This window comes from Capsicum annuum, chromosome 12 (assembly GCF_002878395.1).
Source record: "Capsicum annuum cultivar UCD-10X-F1 chromosome 12, UCD10Xv1.1, whole genome shotgun sequence".
NCBI lineage: Eukaryota > Viridiplantae > Streptophyta > Magnoliopsida > Solanales > Solanaceae > Capsicum > Capsicum annuum.
In genome coordinates this window covers 154942208-154967556 of record NC_061122.1, presented here as the reverse complement: position 1 = coordinate 154967556, position 25349 = coordinate 154942208, and the positions used below count along the sequence as shown (strand labels likewise).

The 25349-nt window shown below is 37.7% G+C and overlaps 1 protein-coding gene across 1 annotated transcript in view; it reads right to left on the bottom strand.

Moving 5' to 3' along the window:
* Window positions 1-2236: 2236 nt before the first annotated feature.
* The window catches only part of LOC107850658 (sterol 3-beta-glucosyltransferase UGT80A2), a 36713-nt gene continuing 13600 nt past the window's right edge, over window positions 2237-25349 (bottom strand). The window contains 17 exon segments of the mRNA XM_047400429.1: window positions 2237-2573; window positions 2773-2922; window positions 3008-3055; window positions 4042-4118; window positions 4226-4328; window positions 4611-4741; window positions 9118-9295; window positions 9392-9449; window positions 9586-9649; window positions 12305-12475; window positions 12577-12688; window positions 13844-14095; window positions 14960-15144; window positions 22142-22702; window positions 22705-22885; window positions 22887-23124; window positions 23126-23376. Coding sequence (XP_047256385.1) covers window positions 2400-2573; window positions 2773-2922; window positions 3008-3055; window positions 4042-4118; window positions 4226-4328; window positions 4611-4741; window positions 9118-9295; window positions 9392-9449; window positions 9586-9649; window positions 12305-12475; window positions 12577-12688; window positions 13844-14095; window positions 14960-15144; window positions 22142-22702; window positions 22705-22885; window positions 22887-23124; window positions 23126-23376 — 2934 coding nt within the window. The 3' untranslated portion in view covers window positions 2237-2399.

The following is a 25349-nucleotide window of genomic DNA, read 5'->3' as shown; positions in this document are numbered from 1 at the left end:
TTTTGTATTTATGATGAACTTAACTCTAGTCATATTAGTACCTCTTTTATATAAAACTTCTAATTTATGAAATATGATTTTTATGTATTATTCTCCTTCTTTAATATATTCTTTTAAATTTGGACAATTATTATTGTACAACTATGAATTTCTCTAAGAAAAAAATAACTCACCAACCAAAATATATAGAGAACACTCACTGAAGATATACAACTTCATGAACGATTAGTGAACAATCCATGTATATTTGATGACGCAACATTCGTATTCGATAATGTTTTAATAGTGAGTCATTACTCAATCGAGTAATATATTTGTGACCAACTATTTATTTATTAATGTAATTATAATGATTAGTAACATATATATTTTGTTTGATGATTTAAACTCTTTTAACCAAGAAAAAAGACTTTTAATAGTCATTCGTGAAAATATATTATACACACACACACATATAAATATTTCATATTTGTTGCAACTATATTTCATACACAAGTGAGAAATGATCTATATATACTCCAGTTTATTTGTTGACGCTTCCTCTTGCAATTTTTATGCTGATAAGTTGAAAAATATTTGACATGTAACAAATATGTATATTTTTGGCAAATATATTTTTCATACACAAGTGATAGAATGAGTGATACTAAATAAATGAATTATTGCTACGCACTATACTAGCTTCTGTACCAGATTCTTCATTTTATGAAAATTAGCGAGGCGGGGCACGAATTAAAGTATGTATATATATAAATTAATTTTAATTTGAATTATTTTAGAAATAAAAATTAATAATAATCAACTCTACATATTGGTAACATCTTTAGGGGTATTTTAGACATTTTGACCCAAAAAAAATGCTTAACAACACTTGTTTACCAAACACATCAACAATTTTTTTTCAGTTTCAGCACTTTTATCTAAACACGCAACTGCTTATTTTTAAAATAAGTTTCAGCACTTTCAAAAACATTTTTTAGGAGCCATTTTGTTTCGGCCTATCCAAACGGGCTCCAATAATCTGCAAAATTAAAAGCAAATCATATTACAAATATTGATCTAATGATTCTGACATGAAGATAGAAGAGAGAAAGCCAAACGAAAACTGTGGGTTAATCTTGTTTTATTATACCATTCCTCTTTTAGTAAATCAGAAGAAACCGAGTTTGATACATTCCACAAAAGTGGAGAAATAAAAAATTAGGATAGAAGATTAGTAGGTAAGTAGTCGAGTGCTTTGCCTTCCATTTCTCGGAGTATGAATTTCGATTATCATTTGATTATTTCACCTCAATTATTTGATCTTTTTGTTGCTCTTACTTACTAGGTCGTCTTTTTCGTATGTTTTTGAGCAGAGAGTCTACCAACAACAATCTCTCTATCTTTGCAAGATAAGGGTAAAATTGGCATACCTAGACCCTCCTTATACCACAGAGTAACAATCTCTCTATCTTTGCAAGATAAGCATCAAATCTGCATATCCACACCCTCTTTATACCCCACTTGTAAAATTAAACTGAATTCTGAACTTTTGATGTTGAAGTTCGACACACATTTTCTCTCCTCTCATTTCAGTTTATCTACGTACGTTTTTTTTCCCCATTCAATCAAAAAGATCCCTAGGGGAATTGGGTAAGATGTTTTGCATTTATCTTCTTGCAATAACTAAACAAAGATAAATGACAAAATATTGACAAGTGCCACAAAATAAACTTGCCGCCAGGAAACCGCACCCTACAGAAAAGAGCACAACCTTATTTGTGAATTAGGCACTTCCCACAGAGAAGGAAACTAACATTTCCGTCAATAACTTCCTTTGATACAAGATCTTTTTTTTTTTAACCATACCACACTCCAGAATTTGTGATCCGAATTTTTTTCATTCGACCTTAAAAAGTTCGCAGTGCGATCCACGTTTGTGATTTTTTGTGGGGCCTGTGGTGGTAGTATAGGGATCGAGCCGAGTATGGACCTATATATTTTTGGACTTAAAATCTGTTTGTACACACGTATTATATATAAGTGCGTTTAGTGGGCTGTTTCGGTAGTTTCATATGCACGAAATTGAGACTATTGTCTACACCTTGTATTCCTCTTCTTCATAGTAAATTTTCTCTATTTCTGCCCGTGGTTTTTCCCGCAAGGATTTCCACGTAAAATCTGTGTGTTCTTGTTTTGTTTGTGGTTTGCTTTTTCTGTCCAATCATAACACCAACACAAAAACCAAACCACACAATGAGAAAAAAAGAAGAAAAAACTCCGCACATTATCTAGAATTCTACCATGGCGTTGGATCCTTAATTTTTTTATGGATTCTTTTTGATATCAAGGTTGCTAATCCGACGATCTTTTCTGTTTATACAACATTGATCACACAGAAGTACACTTTGAATAAAATATTAGGAGCGTCCGAAACAACGTCTTAGGGAAAAGAAATGGTGAGGACGAGGCGAGACCTCAGGCTTAGGCTCAAGTGATTCTCGAGGGAAATGTTTATAGAATGCTTTCACAGCTCCAGTCACTCCATCCTCATGTTCCATGGCTTTTGCTAGTTCTACAGCACGTTCTTTTACCTGCACCATCACAAAAGTAAATTATCAAACAGTATGTATCGTCATGATGATTTGCCAGCAGAAAATGTGCACATTGATAAGAGCAGATACCATCAAGTTTCTTGCACTACAACCAAAAAAAAAAAAAGCAAACAAATATGGACATCCCTCCATACACACAATAAATAAATAAACATTACACTAGGAAGAAACTAGCTACCTTTGGATCTAGCATGAACCGGATAGCAGCGACCAGCTTTTCAAGGGAGAACTCGTCCACAGGGATGGGAGCAGGACCTACTCCCCTAGCATGCACGCGTTCACCCCAAAAGGTTTGATCGCCAAAGAAAGGTACCACAGTTGTTGGGCACTAAGAACAGCCAAAATGTGATCATTCAGAATAAGCCACTCAGACTACATACGGGAATATCGTCATGCATGAAATCAAATATTACAGCGGTTTTCAGTCCAGCAGCGGTTGTTCCAGCACCTCCATGATGCACCTGGAAGTAAACCAAAAAATCCCCACAAATCAGCTGCTGTTTAATGATCAAAAGGCTGAACAACTTTATATAATATGTTATCGACTTACTACTTCATCAAGTTGACGGAAGGTTAAAGTTGATGCACATATGGCTTGCACATGATATACAAAATTTGTCCCAATACAAATCATGCACTATATACAACAACATACCCAATGTAATCCCACAAGTGGGATCTGGGGTGGGCAGACCTTACCCCTACCATTGTGGGAAAGAGGCAGTCCCCGATAGATCTTCGGCTCATAGAAATCTTATCAGAATTAAAAAGTATCCGTGATATCATTCAATAACATTGAAATTCATATTCAATTTTCCGATCAAGTGTAGATTAATTTGTATTCAAGTTGTTTCTTATTTTCTCGTGTTCGGTATGCAAGTGAAAAATAAGTGTGGGGTAGGTGGTTGTGAGGCTAGGAGGAGACAATGCCACTTGTTTTCCTTACTTTCATTAAGTCAGTCATTTTTTTTCCCTAAGGATCTTGTTTTCTTAAAAACTATATTTTCCAAAAATTTTAACCAATTGAACAGGAGAAAATAGGGTATGTTTTCCTCCATACTGAAGACACCCCAAGATTCCATAAGCCAACATAATAAGCAGAATAACCTTTAATTTGAAGCCATGGGAAAAGAAGGATAAGCTTTAAATTATAGGGTAGACGGCAATTAGGAACTAATCCATGAATTAAACTGGATCAATAAGTTAGTGGATCACCCAAGTAGTCTCTTAATTAAAGTATGCTTGTGATATATGTGATACAAAGACCAGAAAAGGTGCGCAGAATCACAATTCACCAACTCATAAAATTTATTTTATAACCACATCACTAATCATCAATCCAGTATCGAGTCCTGTAACAGTTTAAGATGAAAATGTTGGAAAGCGGAAGGACATATGCAAATTTAGATAAAGACAGGCCAATAAACTGCGTGTAAAGAGGATTTACCACAGCAGCACATTGCAGGAATAGCCAATCGTGAGGGCAATTATCCAACAGGTACACAAAATCCTTTGGTTCCTTCACTGAGAAAGGTGATTCAGTCTTAGCAGTTTATACAATCAATCATAAACCTTGTGAACCGCAGTAGGTTGTACACAATATGTGGAAAATAAAAAATTAAAGTACTTACAGTTCCCAAGGCCACCCCAGCCTTTGTTAATGATACCTCTTTGTCCAGTCATTTCTAGAGCCTGAACAATTATCTTGGTCATTTTTTCAGGTTCTTGAACAGGCTGTGAAAAAACAATCGTAAGAAATTTGACACTAGAAGGCAAGTACAATACTACAAAAGTCCATATAAATTAGCATAACACTTCAGTTAACTCTGAATCCCATGTTGGTAGACTCATGAATAGCAAGAAAGTAATCAATGGCGGTTATTGTAACACAAGACTTAAAAAGGTACACATGATACTTAAAAGCTGACATAAATGAGTATAATACTTCAGTTGATCTTGAATCCCATGTAGCTTAGACTCATAGCAGCAAAAGGAAATTATTGGTGCTAAACTTACAAGACTTCCAAAGCCAATATAGATAGGCTTTTCACCATCTTCAAGCCATTTGACGAGTGATTCTCGGGGTTCATAATTGGAAGCAAGGTCTAGGAAGCAAAACCCCACCACGTCAATTTTTGGGCCCCAATCTGCAAATCACCCAGTAGAATAAACACTGTTACTCAGACATCATGTTCTGCTGCCAATTCCCTCGGTAATAAGAAAGGCGACAATATGATACAAGGGCAACTCTTTAATGACAATGAAACAATCATGTTCAGAAGGAAAATGGAGAAACCAAGAAGCTTTATCTTCTAATGATATTTACTTGCAGACCACTTATTAATCTTTGTGATACAGCATTCCATCTTTATCAAAAGGAATAGCAGCATGTTACACTCAGAGATGCCCGCACTTGGTTTCTCCCGGATTAAGTTTGCGAAGAAGGAATAAATAGCAATTCTAAAAATCTAAAACACTGGTTACTTGGCTGATAAAATAGGATTTGAAGCTTATAAACTATGCTAAGTACAACAGCATACAGAGATTTTGAAGTAACAATTTAGCAACTTAGAAGCTCCAAAGAAAATTGAAGATGGAAAAGGCAACATCTACCTACGACATATGCACGAAGAACTAAAAGACAAACTAAAGAGTAGGAAAATGGAGAAATCTCCAACTTCTTCATCAAATTTCTTTAGTCATGCACAAACCGAAAAATTTGCAACTTAATTTGGAATAATATTAGAAAGTGAATAAAAACTGCATCAACATAAAAGAAGCAATTATACGTGAAAGAAGACGACTATTTCAGCTATATTATCCTTTTCCAGTCTTCCCTTATATCAGCAAAGATTTGAGTTATTATTATTGTTAAACCAACCTTTCCATTAGGCACTTCGGACATTTGAAATTTCCTCATAACTCCAATTTCTCCTTTTTGCTTATTCCAAGCCTAATAGCCTGCTTGGGATTGCCTTTTTAAAAAAAAAAAACACTTTTTTTTGAGAAAAAAATAATTTTTTTAAAAGAAGGGTGTTTGGTAAACTTGCAAAAGTGCTTTTAAACAACAACAACAACAACAACAACATACCCAGTGTACTCCCACATAGTGGGGTCTGGGGAGGGTAGAGTATACGCGAACCATACCACTACCCCAGGTGAAGTAGAGAGGCTGTTTTCGATAGACCCTCGTCATAGGACCGATAACAGTATAGCAATCACAAAACATAAATGCGTATAGACTAGTATATATATACGTATATACATATATATATATAATGACATATTTGTTACCAAGTGGTGAGTTTTTTAACATGACCTGGTTGTTTGCAATTTCCATAGATTGCATCAGGTCTCCACCAACAAAAATTCTCCAAGTGTGTCTTCTTTTTGCAGTGTCTGCAAGGAGGATAATTACCTTTTCCTTTTTTGTTTTGTGCATAAAAGGCACTCTAAGTAACATTGTCTTGTCTAAAAGCTCTTCTTTGTTCTTGTGCTTGAAGAACACTTATTAGTTCTTCAACAGAAATAGTAGAGAGATCTTTAGACTCCTCCACAGATGAGATTTTAGACTCGAATCTCTCCGGAAATGTCACAAGAATTTTTCTACTATTTTGTCATCTTTGAAATCCTCGCCAAGTAACCTGATTTTACTGACAAACAAAGAAATCTTTTCAAAATACTTAGCAAAAGTTTCATCCTCTTGCATTCTAAGAGATTCAAAATTTGCATTTGTCTAACTCGATCACTTCCTTGATATTCTTTTTTTAGCTTTTCCCAAGCTTCATTTGCTGTCTCACAAGCAATGATTTTAGAAAAAATAGAATCCGCAACTGAATTTTGAATTACAATTTTGGCTTTGAATTTTTCGAGCTTTTCATCTAAATGAGATTTAATTTGAGCAACAGTAGGATTTTCAGGGAGTGGTTGTAATGGTGTATCATCTGCTACAACTTCCCACAGATCATAGGCTTGAAGATATGATTTCATTTTCACTGACCAAATTTGGTAGTTTTCGCCAGTGAAAATTTTTGGGGCATTCAATGAGAGACTGCTGCTTGACATCTTTTTGGTTGAAAATAGCCCTACGCTTTGAAAATAAGTACGGGTTGAAAATGGTAGCCCTGACGGGTTAAAATGGATAGCCCTGACAGGTTAAAAAGGTAGCCTTTATGGGTTAAAAAGATAGCCCTTGCGGGTTAAAAATGGTATGGTAGCGCTTTGGAAGAACACACAGATCCTGTAATATCAATGAGGCTCTTGATACCACTATTGTTTTTTTTAAAGAAAGATGGGGTAGCGAAAAGGGGGTTAAAATGACTCTCAATGGATTGAATAACTTTCAATAGCTTTCAATAGTATTCAATGATTTTATTGAACATCAAGGTGCTTTAAATAGCCACCTTACAATAGAAAAATCAGCAACATTCAAAATTTAAACTAACTAAAATATCTCAACAAATCAAACAACCTAACTTAAATTCAAAATTCAAATTTATCCTAAATTACCTAACTTATTTTGCTAAAAACTAGTGCAGTAACTTAAGCAATTTCCAACAGAAATCAGTCACTTCAGCATAAGTCATTGCATTTCCTCCTATTCTGTATTCCCTTATAATAGATAATTAAAATAAAATTTCTCTATAAAATGATTTTAGTAGTACAAGTCTATTGATACATGTTTTTTTTGGTCATTTATCTCTCAAAATCACCACTTCTTGAAAAAAATTATCCAAACACAATCTGTTTATCAAAAACACTTTTCAAATAATTTACCAAAACACAAATTATTTTTTTTCAAAAATACTTATCTGAAAAGCTATTTTATAAAAGTGCTTCTCAAATAAGCAGTTTTTTAACAGCAATCCCAAACGGGTTCTTTCTTCACTCTATAAAGATCTAGTGTTATGTGCATACAAATCCATCCTTTACTGTGGTCTGAGCTCTTCTTTTGGAAGGAAGACACAGTCGTAGTTATGGTGTACCAAGGTTGAGTTGTGTTTAATTGCCCCCCCCCCCCCCCCCCCCCCCCCAAAAAAAATAAAAGACTAACCCTTGAGACTAACAGCAGCCCTTTATCACTTCTCTCTTTGCCACTCAAATCCTAAACCTTATAGTTGGAAGTTCATAGTCCTTACCCACTACCACTAGGCTATTCCTGTTGTAATTACTAACTACTACTGTAAGACTAATCTTAGGAAATCAAGGAAAATATCAGCTATGCAGTTTTTACGTCTGAATCTGAGATCCGGGGGGGGGGATAGATAGAGACGGGTAGAGCTAGACTGATAAGGAAAAGTAACGGCACTCCCAACAGAATGAGAAAGTGCTCCCTTACTAGTACAGAAGAGAACAATACTATCAAGGATTTCTTCGCAGGTCCTTCTTATGAGTGAAATACTACTTCAAAGAAGAGGTAAGGTTTCTTGGCAGGTTCTAGCTAAAAAGCATAGTGTGCATTATTCTGTACTCCCTTTCAAACTAATTCTCGATGAAGCCTCCAAAACTTCTTCAAGCATGCTTCTCAGATAGTAGAGAACTCCCACCCACCTTCAACTCCCATCTCAACAATCAAATATGGCGGCATCAGTTCTTTATACATGAACCAAGAAAGACACAACATTCAACTACAGACTATTAACAAAGGCTCATAATCACTTCAAATTAGTCCTGTGCTTCCTCAGAAGTATAATATACGTGTGAATACTTGTGTAGTTTCTAACAATGAGAATACCTTTCCAAGATGATACACTAAACTAATCAAGCAACAGATCTCATTTATCCATTGATTCAGTCCTACTGGTTATCTACAGAAAAGAGAAGATTTACATTCCTCCTATGAGAAACAGGAGAGAAATCCTACAAACATCAAAATGAACTTAACCAATGAAAGCAACAAATTAAACAGAGTAAAACTGAATATAACTTAGTTAGGACAAAACTGGAGTATGTGGAGGAGTTATACGTGAGCCTTCTATTACTCTAAAGAGTCACTTGTTTCTACTTTTGGGAAGAGAAACATCTCCTTCTGACTTTGAAGCCTTTTTTATTGTTTCTGTCTAATTTCTTATTGAATGTTGAGTCTACCCATACCTTCCCCATTTCAAGGTCTTACGAAGGAATGAGAGAGAAGCTTGTTCAAACCCGAAACAGCTTATTACATGGTCATGCCATGGAACAGCTTCCAATGTAATGCAAAAGCTATTTATGAATGTGACCTAAACCTACACATTATTAGGTCCAGATTGACCATCTGAGGGACATTAAAGAGAAATCTAGAACAAGAACAGATCTACCATTCAATCAAATTTCAACTATCAACTTATGACGCAACGGGTGTTCTCCTCATGACCAACTGAATGTGAAGTAACTAAAAAGGTAGGCAAGTTGGGTAAAAAGATCTACAGTTTATATTCAAAAACTAATAAACTATGTATAGAATGAACCATCGAAAATTCACTATTCATCTCGACCAAGCAACTCACAAGATAAAGAGTCTATAACAAGATATTTTGAAAGAGACCTTTGGGTTTAGGAACTAGGTGTGGACTCCATATATACCCATATGGCACATCTGGATGATAACTGTTGGAGTTGCTCAAATAAGTTACTGGCCTTAACTTCAGCTTTTTCTTCCTAAAGTCATTTATCACATCCCGAATCCCTAGCCAGATCAGTCCATCAACGACTTGATATGATAGCTGCACAAGGCATTCAGAAATTAGACATAAATGAAACAAACGAAACATCAAGTGAAGTCGAAATGCTAAAGAAAATGAATGTCATCGAACACTCACTCTATAACCAACTGACTGCTTGACACGAGAGAGAGGATGTGGAAACTCGCTAGTAGGCCTGCCAACATATGACAGCAGGAAACTTCAGAAATGTTGCATGTTACAAGAAATTCCATAATCCTAGTCAGATATAAAGAGAAAGAATTGCAAAAGAAACCCGAGGAAAAAATCTATATTTAAAATAGACCACTTACGTCCATGGCATTGTGAAAAATATATGCAATGGTACTTTCAGGGCCTCTGCTACATGCATATGTCCTTAACAACATCAAGGCAACGGATTAGTTAAATCACACAACTATGTGGGGAATTTTACTTGATCTAACAAAGCATCAATAGTAGTACTCTTGAATCAAAATCTATTCCAACTAAATAAAAAAGATGATTTAAATAAACAGAACTTCTTCCAGATGCCAGCAATACTGTTAGGAAGCACCTGTGACGAGTCAACTGTGTAACAACCAAGGAATACAGATCCAAATGTCAAATTCCTTTACTTTGTAAAACTAATGTCTCATTTAAATAGAACATCAGCAAGGGCGGAAGGTATAAATATTAAGATGCAGAATTTTCCATGCAGCAATCGACTGACTGACTTTAAGTATGAGCAATGTGCCAATGCTATCCAAATCTAAACTTTGATTTAAAAAAAATTTCAGCACTTCCTATGTGGCTAGTGCAAACTGACATTCCAAGAAACTGTAAAGACACATTATGTTATGATCTTTTGAGGAAGGATCGATTCACAGGGCGATATATATAAATTTAGCTCATTAAAGGGAGGCTGAAACCTTAGAGTTCAATAGAAGAGAGAATTATGTTCTCTTCAGCTCGTTAAAGGAAGGCTGAAACCTTAGAGTTCAATGGAAGAGAGAACCCCAATCTCTTGCTTTTTACTGAAATACGACTTATTAATTTATTCTTCAAAAACTCCTTTAAATAGGAGTCATATCACATCAATAAAGTCTAATCCTAATGAAAGTAGGAAACACAAAATCTTATTCTACAATAATAAATAAAGTTACTTAAAATATAAATAAGTGATAAATAAAATTACTTAAAATAATAATTAAATAATTAATTAATTGACTTTCACTCATCCACAACATTACTCCCCTCAAGTCCTCAAGCTCAAATTTCAGGAAAGTCATCTAGAAAATATGAAATAGTATCAACTTAATTATTAATTCCAACCCTAGCAACTTTTCTTGAAGTTGATATTGGTAAATGTCAACTCTATCAATTTGCTGAAGCGTGACTAATTCGCCCATCACGTTGCTACTTTCAGGAGATCCAACTTGATCCAACTTGCTGGAAACAACATTTTTGAAATTCTTCCCAACTCATTGGGCCTTTTGCTCGTTTAAGCTGATAATAGCATAATTGTGCTTCTCCGAACATGTGAAACCCAACCACTTCAACTTTTACCGCTTCCGTTGTATGTTGATTTTCAAAAAATTGTTCCCAACAGTGTACCCAAATTAATGGGTCTTTGGTTTCGTCATAAGTAAGAAAATCCGTCTTTACATACCTTGGTATTGTCAAATTGGAATTACCGCTTGTTGGGTGATTCTGATTGGCCAGTTGAATAGGCGGTGTAGTGCCTTTCGTAGCAGGAATTGTTGATTTGCCAGTCGTCGGGGCGCTACTCGACCCTGGTCTGTGGGTTTGCTGGTTTTGTGGAGCCAATTCCCAAGCTAGATAATTGTTCTTGGATGATGACTTGGACAATTTTTTTGCCAAGGCGTTGTTCCATTGTTGCAATTTTAAAATTCATTAGGGTTGCTGTAATCACACGTTCTTTTTGGAATCGGGAATTAATCTCATCCGCCCATTGTGTTAGTCTCTGATATCGAATTGTTAGGATCTAAATTGTTATGATCTTTTGGGGAAGGATGAGGGCTATATATAAATTCAGCTCATTAAAGGGAGGTCGAAACCTTAGAGTTCAATAGAAAAGAGAACTCTGAACTCTTCAGCTCGTTAAAGGGGAAACTAAAACCTTAGAGTTCAATAGAAGAGAGAACTTCACTATCTTGCTTTTTGCTGAAACACGACTTATTGAATTATTCTTCAAAACCTTTAAAAGGAGTCATATTACATCAATAGTCTAATCCTTATGCAAGTAGGAAAAATAAAACCCCATTCTAGAAAATCTAATCCTGATGAAAGTAGGAAACATAAAAACTTATTCTAGAATAATAAATAAAGTTACTTACAATATAAATAAGTAATAAATAAAATTACTTAAAATATTAATTAAATACTTAATTATTTGACTTCCACACATCCACAACACATTAGTTAGTAATAAGGTTATGATAGTACTACTTGTCACGAACCAACCATTGGCATGGAGTAAGATAACTACTAAGAGTGGAAATGTCTTCACAGTTTCGATCACTACTACCAGCGTCAGCATACAGTGCCAAAATCCAATCTTCAGCAAAATATGCAGAAAAATTAGAGTGGCACTACCTTGACTGCAAGAGTTCAAATGGAAACAGAAGATCTGAAAACTCTCTTATAGGGTGCCATCAGGACTTTTTTTCCTTGTTTCAAAGTTTAAGCCATATGGAGAAGTAAAGTGTAGATAAAATCAAATAATTGCTGATGCATTGACCAGAAGAAGAGGAATCAGTGTATCTGAAACTTTGAATCTCATATACTGTGTTCTGTGTTTGTGCTTGCTTTTACGAAAACACACGGTTATAAATGTATGGAGTATATTTTTTGACAACATGAGTCGTTCAAAAGTTAAAGAACCAATCCTTTTGATGTAAACAAGGGAAAGATGGGAATGGTGATGTACATTTTTTATTAGCAACAAAGTGAAGGTAAAACTTACAACGCAAGCAACCTCATCAAATCATGAATAGTTCAGATTATAATTCATCAAACTGATAGTCTTACCATATGCAGGAGGATTGGCAATAATGGCGTTTACTTTGAATGGAACATTTGACTCCGGATCGGGATCTATGCATGCAGGTAATAAGGAGAATACAATATCTTTAATCTGATTCCGTTGAATAAGTATTTCCGAAGGTCCAGATGGCAAAAACCCTTTATTCTTTACCATGTCTGCAAAAACATATATGCACTGATCAGCTTTGACTAAAACGAAATATGAGAAATGTGACACAATAAAGAAGGCAGTGGATAAGGTTTTCAGTGATGCTCACATGCAGCAAGAACTTTTGGATCTCCACCTAGAGGATAAAATTCCAATCCAGCACCCAATACAAACTCCTTAAAATTGGCATGAGTTGCTAGTCTCACCCTATGACCATTTTCCTGCAAAAGAAATTCCCACTTTCAAGCAACAATATGCCTCTTAGTTGACTTCAAAATTAACTGGAATAATTATCAAAGGCTCGTCCAGCAAATGCTATGGATGCTACAACAACAACAAACCCAGTGTATTCCCACCTAGTGGGGTCTGGGGGGGGTAAGATGTACTCAGTCCATACCTCTACCTCTGATGAAGTAGAAAGGCTGTTTCCGATAGACCCCCGGCTCAAGACACGAGATACCACACAAATACATAGTAAAGCACAGAAGCAGATTACATAACATAAATACGGCACCCATAAGTAATATAAAACAGAGGAAAGCAAAGGAAAGCACACAGATTCGTAATAAAACATGGAACACGGAAGACGGAATCATAACAGGAATAAAACCCCCTCCAAGTAATTCCCTACACTAGCGACCCAAACTGGCCCTAATCCTCTGCCGAAATTCGCGCCCTCCAGACCTTCCTATCTAGGGTCATGTCCTCGGTGAGCTGTAACTGTTCCATGTCCCGTCTAATCACCTCGCCCCAGTACTTCTTCGGCCTACCCCTACCCCGCCTAAAACCATCCAACGCTAGCCTCTCCCACCTACGGACCGGGGCATCCATGCCCCTCCTCTTCACGTGTCCGAACCATCTCAATCGTGCTTCCCGCATCTTGCACTCCACTGAAGTCACACCAACCTTCTCCCGAATAGTCTCATTCCGAACTCTATCCCCTCTAGTCAGTCCACACATCCAGCGCAACATCCGCATTTCTGCCACCTTCATTTTCTGGATGTAGGAGTTCTTAACTGGCCAACACTCCGCTCCATACAACAAGGCCGGACGGACTACCACCCTGTAGAATTTGCCTTTAAGCTTGGGCGGCACCTTCTTATCACACGTCACCCCCGACGCGAGTTTCCACTTCATCCATCCCGCCCCAATACGATGCGAGACATAGCAAATGCTATGGATGCTATTTCCTAAATATTATTGCACACTTACATTGTAAAAGACGGATGACATGTATCATCCAGAAATTCATGGATAGTAAAGATGTATATAAGTTCTAACTAATAGGAAAAGAAAGTGCAAACATTAAATAATAAATGTAGTAAATTAGTAAGTTATAGATGGTTGTGCTTGTTGAGTAGGAGCGGCGAGTAAACCTGAAACTTTTTCCCAATGGCAACAAATGGTTGTACATCTCCCCTCGTCCCAACAATGAGCATAACAATTTGCAGTGGAGGTAATTCTGGAATATCAGCTACATTATCTACATCATTTGCTGCTTCACCTAAAGCTCCATTGTAAACAACTCCGGTGCCAAAATCAAGCTTCTCAGGTTTAATATCCCCCGGAACTTCAAATTGCACAGTACCATCATCTTGAACAGTTGCAAGCCTATTGAACAATTTGAGCTGCAAATTTTAGGTTTTGTCACAAATTACAAAAACAGGTACAAGTTTCATAAAGAAGATGATTGTTTGGTAACAAGGATCATCCATTGTTAGCCCATTACTATCTTTACATGATAAAATCAACTCGAACTTACCAAAATGATGGCAAATGAACAGCAACCAAGTATATTCATTTTAGGTCCTTTTGCCCTTTAAATGAAAGACAACAGTGAAGGCTCTCTGAACAGATGAGCAGCTAAGGTAGAAATAGACTTCTAAATTTCACTATATTTAAATATGTCAAATTAACTTTGGGTTTACTAAAAGGAATAATTACATATGGTCTGTATCATGGGAAAGGCTGAAAAACTGGAAACGGCCACCCCCAGAACAAGGAGCCAAAAAATTTGGAGCTATAGTTCCTAGATACCTAAATTTAAAAATTACAACTACATACAGTCAAACAAACATCTATACAAGCTGATACAGTATTGATTTTTTGTTCGGTGCAATGATCCGATTTGTACATCTTTATGAACTCAAAAGTTCCAATAATTAGTGCTTAGCAGCAAGTTCTGTTGTTGCTCAAGAAAGATTCTAGCGATTTAATGTCATGTTCTTACACAAGATACTAAATATGCCTTAATTCAAAATGCTTGATATCATCTCAGTCTTGTGGCTCCATGGGTTTCTGCTTCCTCAGACCGAAAGAATAAAGAAGGCTTTATTAATAGATGAAAGGAAAACATGCAGCATCCAACAACACGATCTCCTGAATTAATATTGAGAAGATCTCAACAACGTGAGGCTTCTCCACCCAATCTCTAGGCAAATCAGAAACAGATGCAACAGAGAACATGTAAATAAATTTGTCATTTCACTTGCCTTTTTTCTTAAAGGAACTTCATCATCAAAAAGTTTTGCAGCTAGCAGACCTAGAGATCGACTGTGGTTTTGTTTGTGTCTTCCAGCTTTGGCTTTAACTTGGTGACTAGTACAAGGTTCCAATTTCTCCACAGACTTTTCCACATTTTCAGCACTATGCTCAGACCCATTGCCGCTAACAGATCCTGGTCATAGCATATTAATATTGAGACACAATAGGAGTGACAAATATCTTAAGAATAGACATCAAATAATGAACTATAATAAAGTTAATTGAATTAGGAAGTGATAAATTAACAATTGGACTAAATAATAAGTAACTAGGAGCAGACTTAGCTTCATTTGTTTGCACTTAATGGAGGTTTGAATCTGAATGGTTCAGACTTGAGAGACTTCAGACCATTAAGTGCATTTGTTTTTTATTAAGGTTTTAACTCTTAATAGGTCTGAATAGGTCTTAACCATTCAGATCTAGAACCAAGTCTTAATAGGTCTGAAGGAATATTGTAGTGTTGGATAATATTCATCATTTTATTCATAATCAGCAGTTAGCACCACTAACCACCTCTGCCACCGTCATCATTGTCAACCACCACCCACCACCACCAACCACCTCCACCATTACAATCACCATCGAAGAAAATACACCGCTATCAACCACAATTGTCAACCGTTACCACACCTACTACCTCTTTTATTCTAATTATATTCACCACCACCATTGCCGTCAACAACACCATAATCAGCAACCACTAGCGGTCAATCTCTACTACCAACCAACTCATCTATTACAATTAGCACCACCACTAACTACCACTAATACATCACAACCTCTACACATTCTTTGGCCGCCACCACCATTATCACTAGTAATGCCACCTCTACCACTACTTCAACCAGTACCATTGCTACAATTTATCACTACTAACAACCATCTCCACCATCACAACAAATAACATCTCCAACTAGCACCAACACATAGTTAATCATCATGCATTCATGTTTCAGCCAACACAATCAACTTCTTAAACTACTAACATCAAGCAACGTCACATCACAACAACTACCACCACCATGAATCGCCACCATCATAACAGTCACTACAATACCAACCATCACAATTATCACCACTAATAATATTAATCACTAACATCAATCATTGTCACCGCAACCACCATTATAAGCCATCTCCACTATCACTAACAAAATAAATATTTTTTCTCAATCAAATACTAATAATTTTATTGTATTAAATTACATACTTTTTTAATATATAATTAATTTTTTATTTGAATTTTATTTTTTGTTTTATTATGTATACAAATAATGTTTTTTTACACGTTCAGATGTTGAAAAACAAATAGTCTTAATCATTCAGTTTTCAGATCTAGAGACAACATCTTAATCATTCAGATGTGCATTTAGATTCAAACGCCTGAACCTTAAAAAAAACAAATGAAGCCTTATTGCATTTTTTTTTATTAAGATTTTAGCTCTTCAACAACAACAAAAAAAAACCCAGTGTATTCCCACAAAATGGGGTTTGGGAAATGTACTCAGTCCATACTGCTACCTTCGAAGAAGTAGAGAGGCTGTTTACGATAGACCCCCGGCTCAATATAAAAAATAGTAAACAAGCTCGTAATGAAACATGAAGCAGGATGGATGGCATAACAGAAATAATAAATAAGAAATAGAGAAATAGAAATCAGAGAAATACAAAATAAGATAAATAAGAGCAATACGAAATAAGGAATAAGAAATAGGACACCCACCTAGTAGTAGGAACATACACTCACAGACCAAAGCCACCACATCCAAACTCTCCTAATTAGAGGCTTCTACCTATGGACACAGTCCTGGATTACTAACCTGGCTACACAAGAGCTCTCCTAAATACTAGCCTTCTACCCTTATCCGCGACCTCCACACCTTCCTATCTAGGGTCATGTCCTCAATAAGCTGTAGCTGCTCCATGTCATGTCTAATCACCTCCCTCCAGTATTTCTTCAGCCTACCTCTACTTCTTCTGAAGCCATTCAAAGCTAGCCTCTCACACCTACGAACTGGAGCATCCGTGCCCCTCCTCATCACATGCCAAAACAATCTCAGTTTTCCTTCCCGCATCTTGTCCTCCACTGAAGCCACTCCCACCTTCTCCCAGATAATCTCATTCCTAACTCTCTCCCCTCTAGTAAGTCCACACATTCAATGCAACATTCTCATTCTCATTTAAATGTGGGAGTTCTTGATTGGCTAACACTCCGCTCCATACAGCATGGCTGGACGAACTGCCACTCTGTAGAATTTGCCTTTAAGCCTAAGGGGCACCTTCTTATCACACAACATTCCCAAGGCGAGCCTCCACTTCATCCAATCTGCTCTAATACGTTTAGAGACATCCTCATCAATTTCGTCATTCCCCTGAATCATAGACCTAAGATACTTAAAACTATCCCTCTTACAAACATCCTGGGAATCCAACCTCACCACCACTTCGTCCTCCTACCTCAAGTCACTAAACTTGCATTCCATATACTTCGTCTTGGACCTACTCAACCTGAACCCCTTGGATTCAAGGGTTTGCTCCAAACCTCCAATTTTTCATTCACACCCTCCGCGTCTCATCAATCAGCACTACATTATCCGCAAATAACATACACCAAGGCACCTCACCTTGAATACTCTGCGTTAACACGTCCATCACCAATGCAAACAGGAATGGACTAAGAGTCGATCCCTGATGCAACCCTATCTCGACCGGCAAATGCTCCGAGTCTCCTTCCGCCGTCCTCACCCGAGTCTTATCTGATGTACGCTACCGGAACCCCTCTCACCTCTAATCATCTCCAAAGAACCTCCCTAGGGACTTTGACATACGCCTTCTCCAGGTTTTAATCATTCAGATTTGACACCAAGTCTTAATATCATTAAGAGGTATTCTTGTGTCTGATAATATTCACCACCACTCTATCCACAGTCACCCGTCACCAACACTAACCACCTCTACCACCACCACTATTGTCAACTACCTCCCACCAACCAACTCATCTATCACAACTAGCCCCATCTCTAACTACCACCAACACATCATCAACCTTCACACATTCTTTGGCCATCAGCACAACCATTGTCACCAGTGTCGCCATCTCTACTGCTACTATCAACCACTACCATCGCTCCAGTCTATCTCTACTAACAACCATCTCCACCATCACAGCTAACAAAGTCTCCAACTACCACCAACACTGTTAAAACATGAAGTCTCTCATAACTGATTGGAAGAGTAAAAGAACAACGAAATTATAAAATTTTCAGCTTTTCTCATTAACCTGCAGAAATTCTGAATTTATACAAGGAAAAACTAGTCATTTTCTATCTAGTAGCCACTTACAAAGTGGATGAGAAACTGAATAAAAAATATGTTCCACTAACCGCCATAAAGGGCATAAAGGGCCACTAACTTCAGGAAGTTAAGCAACTAAAATCGACTAAGTTTGCTAGAAAATAGGGACGCACTAAACCGAAACTAAGTAAAACAAACAGTAGAAACAATAAGATGGAAGTTACGAAATGCCAATTGTCTAACACTCCTCCTTGGCATTTTCGTGGCGAACACCAATTCTTTGCCTCGAATCTTCAAACATTTCCTTTGGCAGAGACCCCGTGAAACCTTTCCTTTGGCAGAGACTCCGTGAAAATGCCAGCTAGCTGGTTCTCGGATGAGCAATGAACAAGCAACACTTCATTAGATTGTTGGACTTCTCTAATAAAATGAAACTTGAACTTGATGTGCTTAGTTTGTCCATGAAACACTGGATTCTTTGGAGACTGAAATTGCTGAATTGTCACACATGATCCTGGTAGCTTCAGTTTGTTCATGGCCCAAGTCCTTCAACATCTTCCTTAGCCAGATAGCTTGGTTCACAGCAGATGCATCAACTATAGCTTGGTTCACAGCAGATGCATCAACTAGGTACTCAGCTTCTGCAATTCATTTAGTTGTAGTTTCTTGTTTCCTAGAGCTCCAACTAAAACTTGTTCCCAAACAAAATAGATATCCAGCAGTGCTTCTAGAATCATCAACACTGCCTTCTGCAGATGGAAAAAATATTTCCAAACTTGTTGGTTCCTTTAATATATCTAACACTCTTTTAGTAGCTGTGAAGTGTGCCTTTAGGAGAATGCATGAACCTAGAGAGCAAACTTACAATAAATAGAATGTCAGGTCCACTTGTGGTTAGATATAGCCGGCTGCCAATTAAGCTTCTATACATACTATCATTCACTTTTTCAGAATCCTCGTCCTTGTCAAGCTTCACACCAGTAGAGATTGGAGTACTCACAGGTTTTGAAGTCTTGCATTTTAAACCTATTTAGAATATCTGAAATGTATTTCTGCTGGCATATAAAAATTCCATCACTAGACTGCAACACTTCCATGCCAAGAAAGGACTTCATGACTCCAAGATTAGTCATTTCAAAAACTTTCTCCATTTCATTCTTAGAACCTTTGGATTAGTTCAATTTTGCTTCCTGTCACAAGCATGCCATCCAAATAAATTGAGACAAATAAGGAATCACCACCAGTGACTTTCACATGTAAAGTAGCTTCACTTTGACTTCTACTAAAGCCAAGTTAGATGAGATGATTGTCCATCCTTTTGTACCACGCCCTTGGGCTTGCTTTAGGCCATATAAGGCCTTCGTTAAGAGATAGACTTGATCCTCTTCTCCAGGTATTGAGAAACCATCAGGTTGCTCTACATAGATCTCTTCAGCAAGCAAACCATTCAAAAAAGCCGATTTGACATCAAGCTAATGAATCTGCCAGGCATTATGACATGCAAATGCAAAAAAAAGCTTGATTGTGTCATACCTTGCTACTAGAGCAAATGTTTCCTGGTAGTCCACACCATATTATTATGCGTATCCCACCCTCCACTACCAATCTAGCCTTGTGTTTGCAAATTGAGCCATCAGGATTGAGTTTTGTCTTGAAAATCCATTTTACACCAATCACCCTACAATTTCTAGGCCTGTCAACGAGTCGCCAGGTTCCATTCTTCTTGATCATGTCTAGTTCAGCTTGCATAGCTCTCCTCCATGCCTGAGTGTCTTGTGATTCAGCATAGCTTGTTGGTTTAGAGATAACCAAATTACACCGCTGATAGACATCTTTTAAAGTTCTAGTGCCCCGCACAGGTACATCATCCACTAGTTCATCTTCCACAAGTTGAGGCTGCTATTTTGAAAATAAATCAGAATAAGACGTCTTCTGATTTTTCCAATCCCAGGCCGCTGCTTCATCAAATTTCACATCTCAGCTGAGAATTAGCTTTTCCGTTTTCAAACAGAAAATCGTGTATCCTTTACGTGTATCCTTTGCGTGAGAATTAATGGAGAAAATATTATTGAAATTGTGTGTTTACATAATTACATAGAGACCCTATTTATAGACGCTTCAGTAAAATCCTTTTCCAAGTAGGATTTTGATATACTACTCCTATTTCTACTCATATTCTAACACTCCCCCTCAAGCTGGTGCATACAAATCATATGTACCTAGCTTGTTACAAATGTAATTAATACAAGGACCGGTGAGGGACTTGGTGAAGATGTCTACAAGTTGATCACTTGACTTCACAAATTTTGTAACAATATCACCTGAGAGTATCTTTTCTCTGACAAAGTGACAATCAATCACTATGTGTTTAGTCCTCTCATGAAACACTGGATTTGATGCGATATGAAGAGTTGCTTGATTATCACACACAAGTTCCATCTTACAGGTTTCTTCAAATTTTAATTCTCTCAGCAACTGTTTGATCCAAACTAGCTCACAAGTTGCTACAACCATTGCCGATATTCTGCTTCCGCACTAGATCGAGCAACCACACTCTGTTTCTTACTTTTCCAAGACATCAAATTACCTCCTCCTAAAATACAATATCCGGAAGTAGAACGTCTATCAGAGGGTGATCTAGCTCAATCAGCATCTGTGTATCCAATGATATACTCGTGACCTCGATCCTCAAAGAGTAGTCCTTTACCTGGAGCTGACTTTATATATCGCAGAATACGAACAACTGTATCCCAATGACTATCGCAAGAGGAAGTCATAAACTGACTTACAACACTCACAGGAAAGGATATGTCAGGTCTTGTCACGGTGAGATAATTCAACTTTCAAACCAACCGTCTATTCCTTTCAGGATCACTGAGTGGTTCCCCCTGTCCTGGTAGAAGTTTAGCATTTAGATCCATAGGAGTATCAATAGGTGTGCATCCCACCATTCCTGTCTCCTCAAAAAATCTAAGGCATACTTGTGTTGAAAAATAATAATACCTGATCTGGACTGAGCAACCTCAGTACCTAGAAAATATTTCAGTCTACCGAGGTCTTTAGTCTGAAAATGCTGAAAGAGATGTTGCTTCAATATAGTGATACCATCTTCATCATTGCTGGTGATAACGATATCATCAACATAAACCACCAAATAAATACACAGATTTGGTTGAGATTGTCGATAAAACACTGAGTGATCAGCTCCACTACGAATCATGCCAAGCTGCTGAATTACTGTGCTGAATTTTCCAAACCAAGCTCGAGGGGACTGTTTCAAACCATAGAGTGACCTGCGCAATCGACATACAAGGCTACTAGAGTCCCCTTGAGCAACAAAACCAAGTGGTTGCTCCATATAGCTTCTTCCTCAAGATCACCATGCAGAAAAGCATTCTTAATATTCAATTGATAAAGAGGCCAATAATAAATGGCAGTAATGCATAGGAAAAGACGGACAGATGCTATTTTAGCCACTGGAGAGAAAGTGTCACTATAAACAAGCCCAAATATTTGCGTGTATCCTTTGGCAACAAGGCGAGCCTTGAACCGATCAACCTGACCGTCTGGACCAACTTTGACTGCATAAACCCAACGGCAACCAACAGTAGATTTACCTGCAGGAAGGGGAACAAGCTCCCAAGTATCACTTGCATGTAAAGCAGACATCTTATCTATCATAGCTTGCTTTGACCCTGAATGAGAAAGTGCTTCACCTATAGTCTTAGGAATGGAAATAGAGGACAAAGATGATACAAAAGCATAATGGGATGATGATAAACGATGATAACTCAAGAAAGTATAATGTGGGTTACCATTATGGGTGGAACGCATACCTTTTTGAAGTGCAATTGATTGGCTAGGAGAAGGCAAGTCCGCAGTAGGAGCAGCGTCAGACACATGACATGAGTCATCTGGGACAAATAGTGGACGCGGACGACGATGATAAGTCAGAAGTGGTGGCACTGCAGTTAGAGACGTAGAAGTAAACGTTGATTTTGCAAAGGTTGGTTTGGGTAAGTCTGGAGATACGGGTAAGACCAAGGATGGTGCAGGTAAGACTGGAGATACGGGTAAAATCTCAGAGACATCAGGATGATCAGAAGATATATAGTAAGGTCGAGATTCAAAAAAAATGACATCGATGGACATAAAGTAGCGACGAAGATCCGGTGAATAACAACGATACCCTTTTTGAACTCGAGAGTAACCAAGGAACACATACTTGAGAGCACGAAGAGCTAATTTATCTTTTCCAGGGGCTAAGTTATGAACAAAGCATGTGCTCCCAAAGACACGAGGGGGGATAGAGTAAAGATGTGATTGTGGAAACAATATAAAAAGAGGAACCTTATTCTGAATGGAAGATGATGGCATTCTATTAATTAGATAACAAATGTGAGGACTGCATCGCCCCAAAAATGCAGTGGAACATAGGGTTCAATGAGAAGAGTGCGAACAGTCTTAAGAAGATGCCTATTTTTTCTTTATACTATACCATTCTGCTGAGGGGTATATGGACAAGATGTCTGGTGAACAATTCCATGATGGGTCATAAACTCCTGAAACTGAGAGGATAAAGTATTCTAAGGCACTATCACTACGAAAAATATGAATAGAAACACCAAATTGAGTTTGTATTTCAGTACAAAAACTTTTGAATATAGAAAATAACTTAGAACGATCTTTCATTAAGAAACCTCAAGTACATCTTGAAAAATCATCAATGAAACTAACAAAATAACGAAAACCTAAAGGTGAACTGACTCTACAAGGACCCCAAACATCAGAATGAACCAATGAGAAAATAGACTTCAAGACTCTCAACACTACGTGAGAAACTAGCACGGGTGTGTTTCCCAAGTTGACATGACTCACAATCTAATGTAGATAAAATTGACAAATTAGGCACTATCTTTTGGAGCTTGGATAGACTCGGATGTCCCAAACGTTTGTGAATTAGGTTTGGAAGGTCTATAACGAAGCATGCTGTGAAGGAATTTGAAGAGGTAAGATGGTAAAGGCCTTGTGATTCATGTCCTGCGCCAATTGTCTGTCTCGTACTGCGGTCCTGCATTAGGAAAGAGTCATAAAAAAAAGTTATTCTACAATGAAAGGCACGTGTCAAAAGACTAACAGATGCAAGATTAAAAGGACAACCATTGGCTAAAGTAATAGCAGGAAGAGATTATGAATAAACAATATCAGACAAAAGTGATTTGTTACTAGAAATATATCAGAAGCACCTGAGTACACAACCCATGATCCAAGAGTACTAGATTGTGAAACACAAGCAAAAAGATTACCAGCAACAGAAGCATCAGGCTGGGCAACGGAGGCTACTTATGGAGATGTCTGCTTACTTGCTCGATGTTGAAGGAACTCATCATATTCTGTTTGGGCAATATAAGCATTATTGGATGGTCGATTAGGCTGTGGAGATATCTGCTTACTTGCTCGATTCCGAAGGAACTCATTATATTCCTTTATAGCAATAAGATCATAACTGGGTGGTGGACCACGCAAACTATGGCATATATCCTGAGTGTGTCCAACTTTATGATAGTAACTACACCTCGATCGAGATTTTCCAGAATGACCTCCTCCTCGTCGATTTTCCATAGGCTGATATGTTTGTTTTTCTATGATTTAAGATGCAAGAATAGATGAGTCAACAGTGGGTGATGAAACTACTCTGTGACTGGGGGGCGCGGCAAGACGAAACAGACGAGAGAATAACTCATCAATTGTAGGAACTGTAGGACTAGCTAAAATCTGATCACATACAACGTCATGGTTAGTAGAAAGTCCAGCAAGTGTAAGAACTAAAAACAACATCTGTCTGTGCTCTTGCTGTTTTTCCACATCCGTAGTGACGAGCATCAATATATCAAATTCTATCATGACTGTTTGTACTTGTCCCAAATAAGTAGACATATCGGATTTTTGTTTCTTCAAGTTGGTAATGCGAGATATCACATTATAAAAACGAGATATGTCATTAGTGTATAAAGAACGAGCCTTTTCCCAAAACTAAATAACACGTCTGGAATGGATGAAACAAGGGCATCAACTTAGAATCAATAGATCGCCACAAGATATTGCATAATTGAGCGTCAACTTTCACCCATTGTTCTTGTTAGAATGGATCTTGGACCTAACTCAACCTCAAAAGCTAGCTCAAGAGGAGAGGATTGCCCAAGACCATATAAGGAGACCAAGGACTCTTTATCTCACCGATGTGGGACTCCAACACCCCCCCGCATGCCCAGGACTGGATATCTGGAGAGTGAACAATATAAAACGGGGGGACCAACATCGGAAACAATGAACTGGGTGGGCCTGCCTCTGATACCATGATAAAGAAATGGACCTTGGGTATAACTCAACCTCAAAAGCTAGCTCATGATGGGAGGAATGCCCAAGGTCCATTTCTTTATCATGGTATCAGAGGCAGGCCCACCCAGTTCATTGTTTTCGATGTTGGCCCCCCCGTCTTATATTGTCCACGCTCCAGATGTCCAGCACTGGGCGTGCGGGGGTGTTGGAGTCCCACATCGATGGGTTAAAGAGTCCTTGATCTCCTTATATGGTTTTGAGCAATCCTCCCCTCTTGATCTAGCTTTTGAGGTTGAGTTAAGTCCAAGATCCATTCTAATATTAGGTTTTATATGTAGGGCAATTGGCCAAATAATATAACAATATTAAGCTTTTTAGTAAAAAAAAATGATAAAGAAATGGACCTTGAGCCTAACTCAACCTCAAAAGCTAGCTCATGAGGAGAGGATTGCCCAAGACCATATAAAGAGACCAAGGACCCTTTAACCCACCGATGTGGGACTCTAACACCCCCTGCACGCCCATGGCTAAACATCTGGAGCGTGGACAATATAAGACGGGGGGCCCAATATCGAAAACAATGAACTGGGTGGGCCTGACTCTGATACCATGATAAAGAAATAGACCTTAGGCCTAACTCAACCTCAAAAGCTAGCTCATGAGGGGAAGATTGCCCAAGACCATATAAGGAGACCAAGGACCCTT